The following is a 16,259-nucleotide window of genomic DNA, read 5'->3' on the forward strand; positions in this document are numbered from 1 at the left end:
AGTTAGAAAAGCTCAGTGCTAATAATGGCTTACAGCTGTGAGTCAGATTCTAATTTCTAACATCTGCCAAACAGCAGGGAAGAGAGAGAGATACACACGCAGATTGAGAGAAGGGCAGACAGACAATTTCTTTCTTCATTCTAACTTGATTTAAAAAAAGACATGTTGAATTTTAAAAGCAAACATAGGCTCTTTGATTGAAAAAGATGGGAAAGGAAGGTGGGGGGGGGGAGAAAGGTGAGGGAAAATGGTGCTGTTTCAGGGTGTCTCTGGCACTTGCTGCTCACCCTTGAGGGAGAGAGTGAGTGTAGTGATTGGAGGATTACAGGTGAAATGAGTGAAGGGGAAGTGGTGGGATTATGGAATTGCACCTGTAGATTTTATTTTTTAAATAAGATCACATGTTCTTCATGCCATTATAAAATAGGGGCATTCTAATGTTTTTCTTTGAGTCTAACTTATTTAACTGTAGAAAAGGACATTCTTCAAAATGATCAGCTTCCAGTTATACACTAGTTGAATACTCTGTTGCTGTAAATCGGAGTTCCCATTTTTAAAACTTAAAGTTAATACCTGGACAACTTTTTAGTTTATTTTATGCTTCATCTGTCTGAATTAGCACTTGCAATTAAAGGAGAGATGCCAGGCCTACTCCTAGGCCACCAGCAGTGAATTTTGTAGCTAGCTGCTGTAAAGATTATCTTTTGGGACTCTGTTCTCCGATTTCCACTTGTTTCCTTCCAAGACACATCTGCATTTTGAATCTCCCAGCTTATTGTGGCTCAGATCAGAAACGGAGCAGGACTTGCGTCTACCTACTCCATGGCTCTGATCATAAATGTGCCACCGCCACCCCCTGCCCCCCACCAATGTAATTTTATGCAATCTAAAATATGGCCTATTTAAGGTGTATAACTGTATCCATGGTGTTGTAGATAACATTTGTAATGTGTAATCTGCAATTCTGTATTTTGGTTTGTACTGTAGATGAATACAATGTTTAGTTTTTGGGATTTGTTTTCATAATGTTCTAGTGTGAAAACCTGGTTAAATCTTCGGAGGCTAATTCTTCTGCTCATGAAGAGTTTGAGCAGATGCTGCTGATTTCACACTATTATGCCACTCGTGCAGGGTCACTGGGAGTCAATCAGTTGGTAAGCTTTTGTACTATATTACGACCCTAATTGATTGTTTATCAAAGTTTTATGCACCACTACATCCTGACACAGACGTACTAGCCTTTCTTTTTACATTAATGAAAAGGTGACTTTTCATTAGTTAAACTTTTATTGAGCAGTGCTATCATGCATTCCACTCTACTGCGGATATGCTACTGTGTTGTGAGCAATTTGGCTTGTGTGACTGCAATTTTTCAGTAAGAAAGGTCATTTTTTTGTACCTAAGTGGACAGGCTATGGAACCAAGTTAGCAATTATCAGTGCATTATCGTGGAAGTAGCATTTATAAATTAAGAAAGAATCCAGTTATCAGTCTGGTTCAATGTTTGTTTTTCATAATAGCAATTTAACAGTTTCTATGCACTTCTTGATGTATTCTGAAATGGAAAATTGAAGTGTTTTCAACAATGAAATGCAAATAAAAAATTGCTTTGTTTGCAGGCAATCTGATCACTAGTATTGGGCAAGTGACTTGTTTAAGGTATTTGGACTTTTTAAAATCTATTAATCTACTGCACATTTAAACATTTAAATCATTCGTGATTTCAGGACACGGTTGCAGCAAAACTATCTATCTCTTTGCTGCGGCACACAGACATCATCCCTGCTGACAAAGCGTTTTATGAGGCTGGCATGGCGGCAAAGGTATGTAGTCTGTCTTCACCTATGATTTTACTTTTACTGGAGGTACCACTATATTGTAGGGTTGCCACAAATTAACACTGCTGGTAGTGAGTTTCAAAAATAAAACTAGAAAATACTGGCTGCATCATTATTCCTCATGAGATACTGTAGAAAAACATATACTCTTGGAGCTAAAACAGCGGATGACTTTCTTCTCGGAATTCAGTTAATTTTCCAACAAAGGAAAGTAATGGTATGTCACAATTAAGTTCAGTCAAGATAAATAAAAGCAAAATACTGCAGATGCTGGAACTCTAAAATAAAAACAGAAAGTGCTGGAAATACTCAGCAGGTCAGGCAGCATGTGTGGAGAGAGAAGCAGAGTTAACGTTTCAGAACAGTTCTGATGAAAGGTCACAGACCTGAAACGTTAACTCTGCTTTTCTCTCCACACATGCTGCCTGACCTGCTGAGTATTTCCAGCACTTTCTGTTTTTATGTGATAAAAAATAAAGTTTTTTAATATTAAGCTTGTTTTGGGAAGTTTGGCTGAACATTTGTGTCAACTATACATCCAGTGACTATCTCAAAAGTAATCTTGTACTTTGAGGCATCCTGAGAGCATAATAAGGTACTACATATATATATATATATATTACATATAATATATATATTCTTTATTCTTAGGAAGTTTACTTTTAACTTTTTCTTCAGTATGGAAGAACTTTAACCTGAGATCATATTAATTAGTATGAGCACTATAATTTGATTATGCATAACTTGATTACATTTAAAAGTCCATTGGGGGTGAGAACTGTTACATCTCTATTCTTGTAAAGGTACAGTAACCTTTAAAAATATCAGAATTCAGAATCAGTAATTATTCAGGTTTCAACCAAATGTGAGGTGGGAGAAAGAATTTTTATAATAAGTTGGAAGGAGAAAATGTAAAAAATAGAACTTAAATGAGATTTAATGAATATAGTTAGCCACATTCAAACCAGGGTTAATTTCCTTCTTGGTCCTCAATTACCCAAAAAAACCCTTCTCTGGTCAGTAGATGGGACCGTCTCAATATGCAGTAGAACTTTATCAGTAAATGATAGAGCAAGTATCTACTTTTAACTTTATAGAAAAAAATACTTTCCAAAACATAAAACTTCTAATGGAAATTTAAGGTAACAAATCACCTAAAGGTTACTATATGAAATTTCAATAGTGAGGCTTTATTTTGCATATTTTATTTCTGTAAAGCAATTAGTGAAAATTTCAACTTGTTTATGTTTCTGTCAATTCATGGCACTCAAACCGATTCATTGCTACAGCAGATTGGATGTGAGACTGAGACTGCCCTGTGAGTTTAATGACAGTCCGTCTCTGGAGAAAGAATAGCAGCAAGTTATGAAACCTAATGGGGTTATTAAAGCACCCTTCAAAACTTTATCCTCACAGTCCCAGATTTTGATATTCATGCAATTTTGTTACTTCACAACTATGCTTCAGTGAACTAAAAGATCATATTTTTTCCATAATAAAACAGGCAATTGGTTGGGAGAACATGGCTTTTATATTCTTGAATCGTTTCCTGGATCTTTGTGATGTAAGTGCTCCAGTCTTCTGATTTCAATTTCATGATTATTGTCACTTTTAAAAACTTTTCTCTGCAATTCAGCAAATATAAGAGTAAAGAAGTGGCGTTTAAAGCATTACCTTCATAAACCTAATATTTGCATTACAAATATTATTTTTTGGCTATGAATTTGTTCGGCCATTCCAGTGGACTACTGGTGTAAGGGCCAGAAGCTGCGCCAGGACTTGTGTGCACCAGGTTCTGGCCTTATGATGGAGTTTCCAGGGGCCTTGTTTGGTCGTGGAGCCTCCATACACCCAATGAGGCTAATGACAGAGGCATGGAGCCGAGAGTGGGAACTCCCACATTGATATCTAGCATGCGGTTAAAGGCCAGTATGCCAACTGAAATGCGGTATACTGGTCGGCTGAAGGGTGCAAAGTGGGCCTGCCTTGGGGAGAGGTCCAGGTCAGGATTGGGTGGGGGGATTGTAGGAAATATTTTTAAATCAAATGATTTAAATGGCCCCAGACACAGAGAGCACCAACTACTACTTTCACCAGAGGAATCGGCAACCCCCCATCCCAGGCCAGGCATTGTGTGACTGCTTTTTTGGCTCTTTGGTGGGGGAGCTCCTGTAATCATCTCCCCTGATCCTGTGAGCTTTGGTGGTGTGAACAGCAGCGTTCCACAGCAGGTGCAGTCTGAGCATAGCAGTCTGAATCACAGCCAGTGAACTGGATTTTATAATCTCTCCGCCAATGAAAAAACAGAGTCGGGCTGCACGCCATAGAGCCGCCACAATCTTCTGTGCCACGGTTCATTTAAATAGCCGGGGCGAGCCGCACACCCCTCCACCCCCCCCCCCCACCCCTCCCGGATCACGTGTGGAGGGGGTGGGGCTGTCCATCCCCAGCGATGGCAACTGCCTGTGCACAGGTGCTGATGCCATTTTTAAAGGGCTGTCCGCCTTACCAGCTAATTTAAATATTTAAGGATAAATTGAATTAAAATAAATAAATACATTTCTTTTACCCCCTTCCAGCCCCCCAATAGCAATTAAATTAATTATTTTCCCTTCCCCCCTCAAACACTTACCTTTACCATCTGACCTTCTCCCCCCCGCCCCCCCCCCCACACACAAACTGCACATACTTTCAACTACAACCCTTACTACCATCCCCTATACCCGTGACATGCTAATTTGACCTGTTTCCCCCTCCCCACACTGATAAACTTACCTCTCCCCCCGGTGTTGCATCTTGTTTCCCCGGATGGGGATTTGAAGGTGTGGGAGTGCCAGCCACCGGGCCAAAGATCACAGCAGGACATCAGGCAGTGATGTGAGCTTCATTAATTCAATCATTTTAATTTATTTAAATATTCAAATTGGGGTCCCGTCGCGGAGCAGCCGGTGGGGGCCGCCACGAAGCCTCACTGCCACCGGTAATATCAAGCCGGGCCCTCCCGGTGTCGGAGTACGTGGCAGCCCTTTCCGGAGGCATTTTCAGCCTCCCACCCCACCACCCCGTGCCATGAAACCCAATGTCGGGGTGGGGGGGCGGGCGGCGTCGCTAAAACCAGCCCAGTGTATTTTGACGCCCCCGTTTTTACAGAAATCACTATGCCAACAGGATTGAGATAACAAATTAATTTAATGAATTATGTTAATTAGGCATAATTTAATTTGTGCACACTGGTTAATTCCTTGTTACTCGGATACCAGTAAAATGAGGTAACAGTGCTACTCATGTCTATCTTTATATTTGGTGCTTTATCAGATCTCTCTCCCATCTCTGCTCTTGAAATCCTTCTCTATCATCCCTCTGTGTCCCACTTTAATTTAATTAAAAATAAGATTGGATCATAACAAATTAATTCTGGAGCAAAGAGGCACGAAGGCCATTGGGTTTTTTCAAGACACCAGCCCTTCACTCCATCTGTTTTTTAAACTCTATTTAATAAATAGCCGCTACTGGGTTACCATTAAGACTGAGTGAGACAACAAAATGTTAATAAAATTGCTTTGGTGATGCATCAATATTGACTGCCCACTTAAACTCTCCTACCCATATTCATGGCCACCACTTTGACCTTGCCACCTCAGCAGGCGTCGTTACTCCCATCAAAACTATCACTGATAAAGCAACCTCTCATCATATTCTTGTATCACTCTCTACCCATATACCCCTTCCCCCTCCCAACTCCACTTTTTCCAGCCCTGGAAAAATCTCTCTCTCAAGTGACGTACCACTACAATTTCAATTTCCTAACTATCTAGCATTTGGCCACAATTCATCATGACAATTCTATTGCTATCAATTTGGTGAATTACATCCTCTCCACCAACTATGATGCCCTTGTCCCCACTAAAACCATTACTCTCACCCTTGTTGTTCCCTTTGGTGTATTTCTCATTTCTGTTCCCCTATCCAAGGGATGCAGATTTCAACTTTTTTGGTGGACAACTGGGTTAATCTTCCATCACCAGATCTAGCTAGATCACGTAAAGCATTACTGGGTCATGCAGTCCATCGCTAAAACTGCTCACTTCAAAGATTATGCAGGAGTGCAAAGATAACCCCCGGCTACTCTTCATCACAAACTGTCTTCTTAATTCACCCTCTGCTTCTCCTCCACCCTCACCTCCAACAATAAATGCGAAGAGCTCATGGGATTTTTGGCACAAAGATTGAAAGCGTTTGTTGCTGTGTCTCTTCCAGTTCATTCCCTTCCCCTAGCCCCCTGGACAAACTTCACCTAATATTCCCAACTGACCCAACCCTGAATGCATGTCTTTCTGTAGATTCCATCCCATCTCCTGCCTTGCTATCTCCAAGTTCATCTTGATGTGACCCACATGAGAGTCATGTCCTGCTTTGTCGATCCTATTCTAAACTTTTGACCTCCCAAATAAAAACAGAAAATGCTGAAAATACTCAGCTGGTCAGGCAGTGTCTGTGGAGAGAAAAATAGAGTTAATGTTTCAGGTCTAAGAACAAGAAATGCTGGAAATACTCAGCAGGTCTGGCAGCATCTGTGGAGAGAGAAGCAGAGTTGATATTTCAGGTCAGTGACCCTTCAATTCTGAAGGTGGCATGATCAGAACAGATGCGACTGAGAATGTGGAAGAAAAGAATAGAGTCTTTTACAGGAAGTGAGGTTGGAGGAAGTGTAGTCAAGATAGCTGCAGGAGTCTGTGGATATTGGTCAATAGCCTATTCCTGGAAGTGGAGACAGGGAAGTTGAGGAAGGGAAGGGAGATGGACCATGTGAAGGCAAGTGAAGGGTAGAAATTGGAAACAAAGTTGATGAAATTTTCCAGTTCAGGGCGAGAGCAGGAAATGGCACCAATGCAGTCATCATTGTACCAGTTAAAGAGGTAAAGGAGGGGTCCTGAGTAGGACTGGAACAAGAGTGTTCTACATATTCCATGCATAGCTGGGAACATTTGGGTTCCCAGAGCAACACCTTTTATTTGGTGTTGACTTCCTAACTTCCTTTTCTGGGCCCTATGTTAACTGATATTGGTGACTGTTCCCTCTCGTAAAGTCCTGTTCACCCAACCACCACCCACTCCCCCAAAATCTGCCATCATCACCCCTCTTCTTAAAATACCCACCCTTGATCCCTCTTTCATTGCGAACTATCGCCCCATCTCCAACCTCCCTTTCTCCTCCAATGCCCTTGAACATGTTGCTGCCTCCCTAAGCCGTGCCCATCTTTCCTGCAATTCCATGTTTGAATCCCTTCAATCGGGTTTCTGCCCCTGCCACAGTACTGAAGTGACCCTTATCAAAGTCACAAATGACATTCTTTGTGACTGTGACCATAATGAAGTATTGCTCCTCATTCTTCTTGACCTGTCTGTAGCCTTCAACATAATTGACCACTCCATCCTCCTCCAAAGCTTTTCGTCTGTCATCGAACTGAGTGAAACTGCCCTTGCCTGTTTTCATTGTTACGACCAGGTGAGAAAGAGGTCTAGGGTTCCCTTTCAGCCTTCACCTGGTCTTACTGTAACATGGTTTAATTTTAAACACACCGTGTTTTAGCTCTCCCTTGGTGAGTCCTTGTTCACCACTTTCCAATTATAAGGCAAAGAAATCAGCACGAACAAGCTTTCTCAGGTTTAAAGAAGAAAAGTTTAAATTTATTAAACTTAAACATAAACTCTAATTCAGTTAACGCCTACGGATACACAACGCGCCCACGCTAGCATGCATACGTGATACACACATTCAGATAGGGACAGAAAGAGCAGAAGAAAAATAAAATGGAAAGGTTTGAGGCAATCTCTGAAGAGGGTTTTTTGTTTCTTTGCTTCGAGCTCGTTGTAGAGTCCTTGATTGTAGGTGGATTTTGCTTTTCATTGGGGCCCAGTATTCTTTGTAAACCTTGTTCACTGTAGGAGACTTCTCTCTCTTGGGGTTTATGTGTCTTCAGTGGGTTTTGGAGTTCTGTGAGAAAGAGATGGGAGCAGACAGAAGAGGCTGTGGCGAGCCTGCCAGGAGAGATCTTTTCAATCCAGAAGCAAACAGCTTTCTTCCGGCTGTCAATTGAAACTGTTTGTACAAATTCAAAGAAGCTCAAGTTGCCCAGCAGGTTAGTCATGTGACTAGCTGGTTTGACCATGTCCGTTAGTGTATTTGGCCATCTTAGCAGTCAACCTGGAACGTGAGCTCCCCCGCCTTCAACGTCTGGTGATCAAAAGTCCATTGTGGGTTGAATGTCAGGGAATGGCTGCTTTGTCCTTCCAAACACCGTCTGTTAATATACAAATATCATTTCCAGCCACGGCTGATCTGTTCAACAAGTTCCCCCCTCACTCCATTAACGGTTTAAAATCAATGTTCATGACAAAATTAATGTGCCTCATTCTTCGCAGGTGGGTCCTAGCATGACATCATTCTTATCTATCAAATTATAGCCAGTGAATCACATTCAACGGCTTCTCTTTCCACTCCATCACTATTGCCTCAAGACCCTGAAAGATCTATCCTGGCCCCATCCTATTTCTCAATTACATGCTGTCCCTCGGTCACACATCTGAAAACACAATGTCAGTTTCCAAATGTATGCTAATGATACCCAGTTCTACCCACCTATCCCAACCCCTCCACAGCTTGTCTGACATCTAATACTGGATAAGCAAAAATTTCCCCCAACTAAATATTGGGAAGAACAAAAGCATTGTCTTTGGTCCCCACCACAACTCCATTCCCTAGTCACTGACTCCATCCCTCTTCCTGGCAACTGTCTGAGGCTGAACCAGACTGTTTGTGACCTTGGTGTCATATTTGACCCCGAGATGAGCCTCCATCCATATATCTGCGCCATCACTAAGACCGCCCATTTCTACCTGCAAAACATGGTGTGACTCCAACCCACCTCAACTCATCTGCTGAACACACATTCATGCCTTTGTTACTTCTAGACTTGACTATTCCAACCCACTCCTAGCCGGCCTTCCACGTTCTACACTGCACAAACTTGAGATCTACCAAAACTCTGCTGCCCATGTCCTAACTTGTGCCAAGTCCTATTCACCTGTCGCCCCTGTGCTTGTTAACCTGCACTGGCTCCTGGTTAAGCAGTGCCTTGATTTTAAACTTCTCAGCCTTGTTTTCAAATTCTTCCTTGGCCTTGCTGCTTCCTGTCTCTAATCTCCTCCAATCCTACAACTTTCTGTGTTAGTTTGCTCCTCCAACTCTGGCCTCTTGAGCATTGTTGATTTTAATCCCTCCACTATTGGCAACTATGCCTTCAGCTGCCAAGCCCCTAAGCTCTGGAATTGCCTCCCTAAACCTTCCCACCTTATTCTTTTTCCTCCTTTAAGAGGCTCCTCAAAACCTACCTCTTTGATCAAGCTTTTGATCAGCTGCCCTGATATCTCATTATGTAACTTTGTGCCAAATTTTGTTTGATAACACTCATGTGAAGTGCCTTGAGTAGTTTTATTACATTAAAGGTGCTATATAAATGCAAATTACTGTTGTTGTTAACCGTAGTTCTCTCCTTGAAGTTAAAACACTTGTGTCAATAGACCCTATGAACAAAATAGTCTTCAGAATGCGAACTAAAGATTTTCATAATGTTTTTGTGTATCTTATATTTACAGGCAATTGAGGAGGGGAATCTGGATGCACTTGATCATTCTGATTTTCAAGATACAGATATTCCGTTTGAAATACCTGTCCCTGTAAAACAGCACATTTCGGTAAGTTCAAAAAGAAATGTCATAGGTCTGTGTAATATGTGTTGTGTCTATTGGCAATAATATCATGCAATTCCAAATCTGTATACTAGATCTAAATTTTGGATTTAAATTTCTCTTAATGAGGTGTTGCTTTTTGAGTGCAGCCTTAGTTTGTTTTTGAGTCACAGCAGTTATGTTCAAAAGCCCCTAATCTGACTGTATTTGAAATAGGTGACATGAATTTGGATAAAATGAGCAATACAAAAGTTTACAGTGACTCCATTTGGGCCTTGAAATGTCTTCAGAACTCATCTTTGGTCATTGATGAAAACCCTTCACTGAAGTGAATGTCTCTGTCCTCTGTGGCATCAATGAGATTATTTGCTATTTATTTATACCAATGGCGGTTCTTACCAATACACAATTATGTCATTGACAACAACTTGTATTTACATAGCGTCTTTAATGTATAAAATATACCAAGGAGTATCACAGGAGTGGTAGCAAACAAATTTTGACACCGAGCCACAGAAGAGATGCTAGAGCATAGGACCAAAGCTTGGTCAGAGGATAGTTTTAATGAACATCTCAAAGGAGATACGAGAGGCTGAGGGAGATAAGTCCATGCTAGGGGCCTAGTTAGCTGAAGGCTCAGCCACCAGTGGTGGAGCAATTAAAACTGGGGATGAGAAAGAGGCCAGAATTGGAGGAAGTATCTCGGAAGGTTGTAGGGCTGGAGGAGATTATGGAGAGAGGGAGGGCGAGGGCGAGGCCAAGGCCAAGGACAGATTTGAAAACTAAGTTGAGAATTTTACAATCGAGGCATTGCTTAACCGGGAGCCAATGTAGGTCAGCAAGCACAGGGATGGTGGGCTTGGTGTGAGTCAGGACACAGACAGCAGAGTTGTGGATGACCTGAAGTTTATGGGATAATAAAATCAAAATACTGCGGATGCTGGAAATCTGAAACAAAAACAAGAAATGCTGGATTCACTCAGCAGGTCTGGCAGCATCTGTGGAAAGAGAAGCAGAGTTAACGTTTCGGGTCAGTGACCCTTCGTCGGAACTGACAAATATTAGAAAAGTCACAGATTATAAACAAGTGAGGTGGGGGTTGGGCAAGAGATAACAAAGGAGAAGGTGCAGATTGGACCAGGCCACATAGCTGACCAAAAGGTCACGGAGCAAAGGCAAACAATATGTTAATGGTGTGTTGAAAGACAAAGCATTAGTACAGATTAGGTGTGAATATACTGAATATTGAACATCAGCAAGTGCAAACCTGAAGAAAAACAACCTGAAAAAAACAGTGGGTAAGCAAACTGAACAAACTAAGATGAAATGAAATAAATGCAAAAAAAGATTGTAAAAAATGTAAAAGGAATGCAAAAAAAAAAGGAAGAAAAAATAACTAAAAATGACTAAAAATGAAAGTAAAGTGGGGGGCTGTCATGCTCTGAAATTATTGAACTCAATGTTCAGTCCGGCAGGCTGTAGTGTGCCTAATCGGTAGATGAGATGCTGTTCCTCGAGCTTGCGTTGATGTTCACTGGAACACTGCAGCAATCCCAGGACAGAGATGTGAGCATGAGAGCAGGGGGGAGTGTTGAAATGGCAAGCAACCGGAAGCTCAGGGTCCTGCTTGCGGTCTGAGCGGAGATGTTCCGCAAAGCGGTCACCCAGTCTGCGCTTGGTCTCCCCAATGTAGAGGAGACCACACTGTGAGCAGCGAATACAGTATACTACATTGAAAGAAGTACAAGTAAATCGCTGCTTCACCTGAAAGGAGTGTTTGGGGCCTGGGATAGTGAGGAGAGAGGAGGTAAATGGGCAGGTATTACACCTCCTGCGATTGCAAGGGAAGGTGCCCTGGGACGGAGACGAGGTGGTGGGGGTAATGGAGGAGTGGACCAGGGTGTCGCGGAGGGAACGATCCCTTCGGAATGCTGACAGGGGAAGGGAGGGGAAGATGCGACTGGTAGTGGCATCACGCTGGAGGTGGCGAAAATGGCGGAGGATGATCCTTTGGATATGGAGGCTGGTGGGATGAAAAGTGAGGACAAGGGGAACCCTGTCACGGTTCTGGGAGGGAGGGGAAGGGGTGAGGGTAGAGGTGCGGGGAATGGGTCGGACACGGTTGAGGGCCCTGTCAACCACAGTGGGGTGAAATCCTCGGTTGAGGAAAAAGGAGGTCATATCAGAAGCACCGTCATGGAAGGTAGCATCATCAGAGCAGATGCGTCGGAGACGGAGAAACTGGGAGAATGGAATGGAGTCCTTACAGGAGGTAGGGTGTGAAGAAGTGTAGTCGAAGTAACTGTGGGAGTCAGTGGGCTTATAATGGATATTGGTAGACAACCTATCCCCAGAGATGGAGACAGAGAAGTCGAGGAAGGGAAGGGAAGTGTCAGAGATGGACCATGTAAAGGTGAGAGAAGGGTGGAAATTGGAAGCAAAGTTGATAAAGTTATCCAGTTCGAGGTGGGAGCAGGAAACGGCACCGATACAGTCATCAATGTACCGGAAAAAGAGTTGGGGGAGGGGGCCTGAGTAGGACTGGAACAAAGAATGCTCGACATATCCCACAAAAAGACAGGCATAACTAGGACCCATGCGGGTACCCCTAGCGACACCTTTTACTTGAAGGAAATGCATGGAGTTGAAGGAGAAGTTGTTCAATGTGAGAACAAGTTCAGCCAGGCGGAGGAGGGTGTTGGTGGATGGAGACTGGTTGGGCCTCTGTTCCAGGAAGAAGCGGAGAGCCCTCAAACCATCCTGGTGGGGGATGGAGGTGTAGAGCGATTGGACGTCCATAGTGAAGAGGAGGCGGTTGGGACCAGGAAACTGGAAATTGTCAAAATGACGTAGGGTGTCAGAAGAGTCACGGATGTAGGTGGGAAGAGACTGGACCAGCGGAGAAAAGATAGAGTCTAGATAGGAAGAAATATGTTCAGTTGGGCAGGAGCAGGCTGACACAATGGGTCTGCCGGGACAGTCCCGTTTGTGGATTTTGGGAAGGAGGTAGAAGCGGGCTGTCCGGGGTTGCGGGACTATGAGGTTGGAAGCTGTAGAGGGAAGATCTCCAGAGGAGATGAGGTCAGTGACAGTCCTTTGGACGGTGGCTTGATGTTCGGTGGTGGGGTCATGGTCCAGAGGGAGGTAGGAAGAGGTGTCTGTGAGTTGGCGTTGAGCTTCTGCAAGGTAGAGGTCGGTACGCCATACAACAACAGCACCACCCTTGTCTGCAGGTTTGATGACCATGTCGGGGTTAGACCTGAGAGAACGGAGTGCCTCAAGTTCAGAGGGGGACAGGTTAGAGTGAGTGAGGGGGGCAGAGAAATTGAGACGACCAATGTCTCGCCGACAGTTTTCAATGAAGAGATCAAGAGCGGGTAAGAGGCCAGGGTGAGGGGTCCAGGTAGAGGGAGAATGCTGGAGGCGGGTGAATGAGTCTGCTGGTCGGGGAGAGGACTCCTGGTCGAAGAAGTGAGCCCGGAGGCGGAGGCGACGGAAGAAGAGCTCAACGTCATGCCGAGCGCAAAATTCATTGAGGTGGGGGCGTAAGGGGATAAAACTGAGACCTTTGCTGAGTACAGAACGCTCAGCATCAGAGAGGGGGAGGTCAGAGGGTATAGTGAATACACGGCAAGGGGTCAGATCAGAAGGGGTGGGGTCAGAGGGAAGTGAAGCGAAAGGAGGATCTGGAGGGGCATTCGTCCCCATCAGCTGCTGGAGCAGTTTATGGGAGTCAGCAAGTCTAGAGGTAACAAAGGCATGGATAAGGATTTCAGCAGCAGATGAGCTGAGGCAGATGAAACTGGGCGATGTTACAGAGGGAGAAATAAGCGGTCTTAGTGATGGTGCAGATGAGTGGTCGGATGCTCATCTCAGGGTCAAATTTGACACCAGGGTTGCAAGCAGTCCAGTTCAGCCTCAGACATTGGCCAAGGAGAGGGATGGTCAGTGGCTAATGAACAGAGCTCATGGCAGGGGCTGAAGACTCCAGTTTGGATCTTCCCAATATGTTGTTGCAGGAAATTTTTTCTCATTCAGTATTGTTGGACAAGCACTGTGACAATTTAGAGACAGTGGAGGGATCAAGAGAGGTGGTGGTGAGGTAGAGCTGGGTGTCATCAGCATATATGTTGAAATTGACGCTGTGTTTTCAGATTATGCCACCGAGGGGCAGGGTTAGATGAAAATAGGAGGGGACGAAGGGTAGATCCCTGGGCAACATCAGAGGTAACGGTGCAGGGGCAGGAAGTGAAGCCATCTGGGTGATTCTCTGTCTACGACTGGATAGATAAGAGTGGAAATGGCCAGAAGCCATTGGAGGACGGTGGTGTGGTCAACTGCGTCCAAAGCCGCAGACAGGTTGAGAAGGACAAGGAGGGATTGTTTTTCTTTGTCTCAGTCACAGAGGATGTCATTTGTGTCTTTGAGAGCCATTTCAATACTGCAGCAGGACACAAGCAAGTTTTACCATCACATCTGGCTTGTTACCTGTCTCATCTGGTGTTTTGCAGTCTTTGAACTTTCATCACTCTTCTCTAAATTTATCTCCTCCCAATTATGTGTTAATCTTCCTTTATGGCTATTAACAGGAATATATTCCAAATGGAGCGACCAAGGATTTTTATTTTGTGCTTGATATCACTTCTGTGATTCTTGAGGCAATGGTTAACCCATACTACAGGCTGAAAGTTTCAGTCATTTATTTTAATATATTTTCTCATTCAAGTCTCACCAGAACTTCGAGTGACAGTAGTTTTGGTCAGAATTTTATTACACATAGGTTTATCAAAAATGGAATTAATTGTTTTAAATTGGCTGATGTTCTGAGATAACTGCAGCTGATTAGAAACAAATGCTGAGGCTCTGTGAACTCATTTTACTAGCAGTATTTTTGCTCTAACTAAACATGTTCCATTTCACAGTTCCTTGCATTGCAAATACAGTTAAAGTCTCTTTTCTTTTCCAGGATGATAAACGTGAGGAAATTAGAGACTGGGTTCTCACTGTGTCAATGGACCAGCGAGTTGAACAGGTCCTACCAGCAGATGAACGGGACACTTATGAAGCCTCTTTATTGGCTGTAAATACTGGGATCCGTTCTCTTCCTTGTATAATAACAGGTGATGATTATTTTTTGCTAAGTACAGCTGGCAGTTAATTATTTGTCACATTAAGGTAAGGGCTGACAGTGCTGAGAAATGGAACACTCATTTACTCTTCTTCATTAAGCAATCCTCAGCCATTTATATAAAAGCAAAATACTGTGAATGCTGGAAATCTGAAATAAAAACAAACTGCTGGAAATACTCAGCAAGTCGGGCAGCTTTTTTTTATTCTTTCATGGGATGTGGGCATAACTGGCAAGGCTAGCATTTGTTGCCCATCCCTAATTCCCCTTTGAGAAGGTGGTGGTGAGCTGCCTTCTTGAACGGCTGCAGTCCATCTGGTGCGGGTACACCCACAGTGTTGTTTGGGAGGAAGTTCCAGGATTTGATCCAGCGACAGTGAAGGAACAGAAGTATATTTCCAAGTCAGGATGATGTGTGACATGAAGGGGAACTTGCAGGTGATAGTGTTCCCATGCGTCTGCTGTCCTTGTTCTTCTAGGTGGACAAGTTCACAGGTTTGGAAGGTGCTGTCAAAGGTGGTGTGCTGAGTTGCTGCAGTATATGGTACACACTGCTGCCACTGTGCGCAGTGGTGGAGGGAGTGAATGTTCAAGGTGGTGGATGGGGTGCCAATCAAGCAGGCTGCTTTGTCCTGGATGATGTCGAGCTTCCTGAGTGTTGTTGGAGCTGCACCCATCCAGGGAAGTGGGGAGTATTCCATCACACTCCTGACTTGTTCCTTGTAGATCGCGGACTGGCTTTGGGGAGTCAGCAGGTGGATTACTCGCCGCAGAATTCCCAGCCTCTGACCTGCTCTTGTAGCGCACAGTGTCAGCAGTGTGTACCGTATATTATACCAATCTCCCATGCGGGACCTTATCAAAAGCCTTACTGAAGTCCATGTAGACTACATCAACTGCTTTACCCTCATCTACACCCCCAGTCACCTCCTCGAAAAATTCAATCAAATTTTTTAGACACGATCTCTCCCTGACAAAGCCATGCTGACTATTCCTGATTAATCCCTGCCTCTCCAAGTGGAGATTAATCCTGTCCCTCAGAATTTTTTCCAATAATTTCTCTACCATTGATGTTAGACTCACCGGCCTGTAATTACCTGGTTTATCCCTGCTACCCTTCTTGAATAATGGTACCACATTCGCTGTCCTCCAATCCTCTGGTACCTCTCCTGTGGCCAGAGAGGATCTGAAAATTTGTGTCAGAGCCCCTGCTATCTCCTCCCTTGCCTTACTTAACAGTCTGAGATACATCTCATCTGGGCCTGGGGATTTATCCACCTTTAAGCCCACTAATACAGCTAGTACTTTCTCCTTTTCAATGCTAATTTGATCAAGTATATCACAATCCCTTTCCCTGATCCCTACACCTACATCGTCCCTCTCCATGGTGAACACAGATGAAAAGTAATCGTTCAAAACCTCACCTGTGTCCTCTGGCTCTACACACACAGTGATTTTTCATGCCCCCTCTTCGCTCTCCTAATTACTTTTTAAAGTATTCCCTACACTTTCTATACTCCTCTAGGGCCTCCGCTGTTTTCAGCA

General features: G+C 43.8%; 1 protein-coding gene across 2 annotated transcripts in view; it reads left to right on the top strand.

Moving 5' to 3' along the window:
* Window positions 1–16,259, top strand: part of ift172 (intraflagellar transport 172) — a 183,177-nt gene that overhangs the window by 154,698 nt on the left and 12,220 nt on the right. For both annotated transcript variants that reach the window (XM_068024099.1, XM_068024100.1), the window contains 5 exons: window positions 1,035–1,154; window positions 1,728–1,823; window positions 3,343–3,402; window positions 9,494–9,592; window positions 14,553–14,706. In XM_068024099.1, coding sequence (XP_067880200.1) covers window positions 1,035–1,154; window positions 1,728–1,823; window positions 3,343–3,402; window positions 9,494–9,592; window positions 14,553–14,706 — 529 coding nt within the window. The remainder of the gene's footprint in view (window positions 1–1,034; window positions 1,155–1,727; window positions 1,824–3,342; window positions 3,403–9,493; window positions 9,593–14,552; window positions 14,707–16,259) is intronic.

Source organism: Heterodontus francisci, chromosome 3, assembly GCF_036365525.1.
Source record: "Heterodontus francisci isolate sHetFra1 chromosome 3, sHetFra1.hap1, whole genome shotgun sequence".
Lineage (NCBI taxonomy): Eukaryota > Metazoa > Chordata > Chondrichthyes > Heterodontiformes > Heterodontidae > Heterodontus > Heterodontus francisci.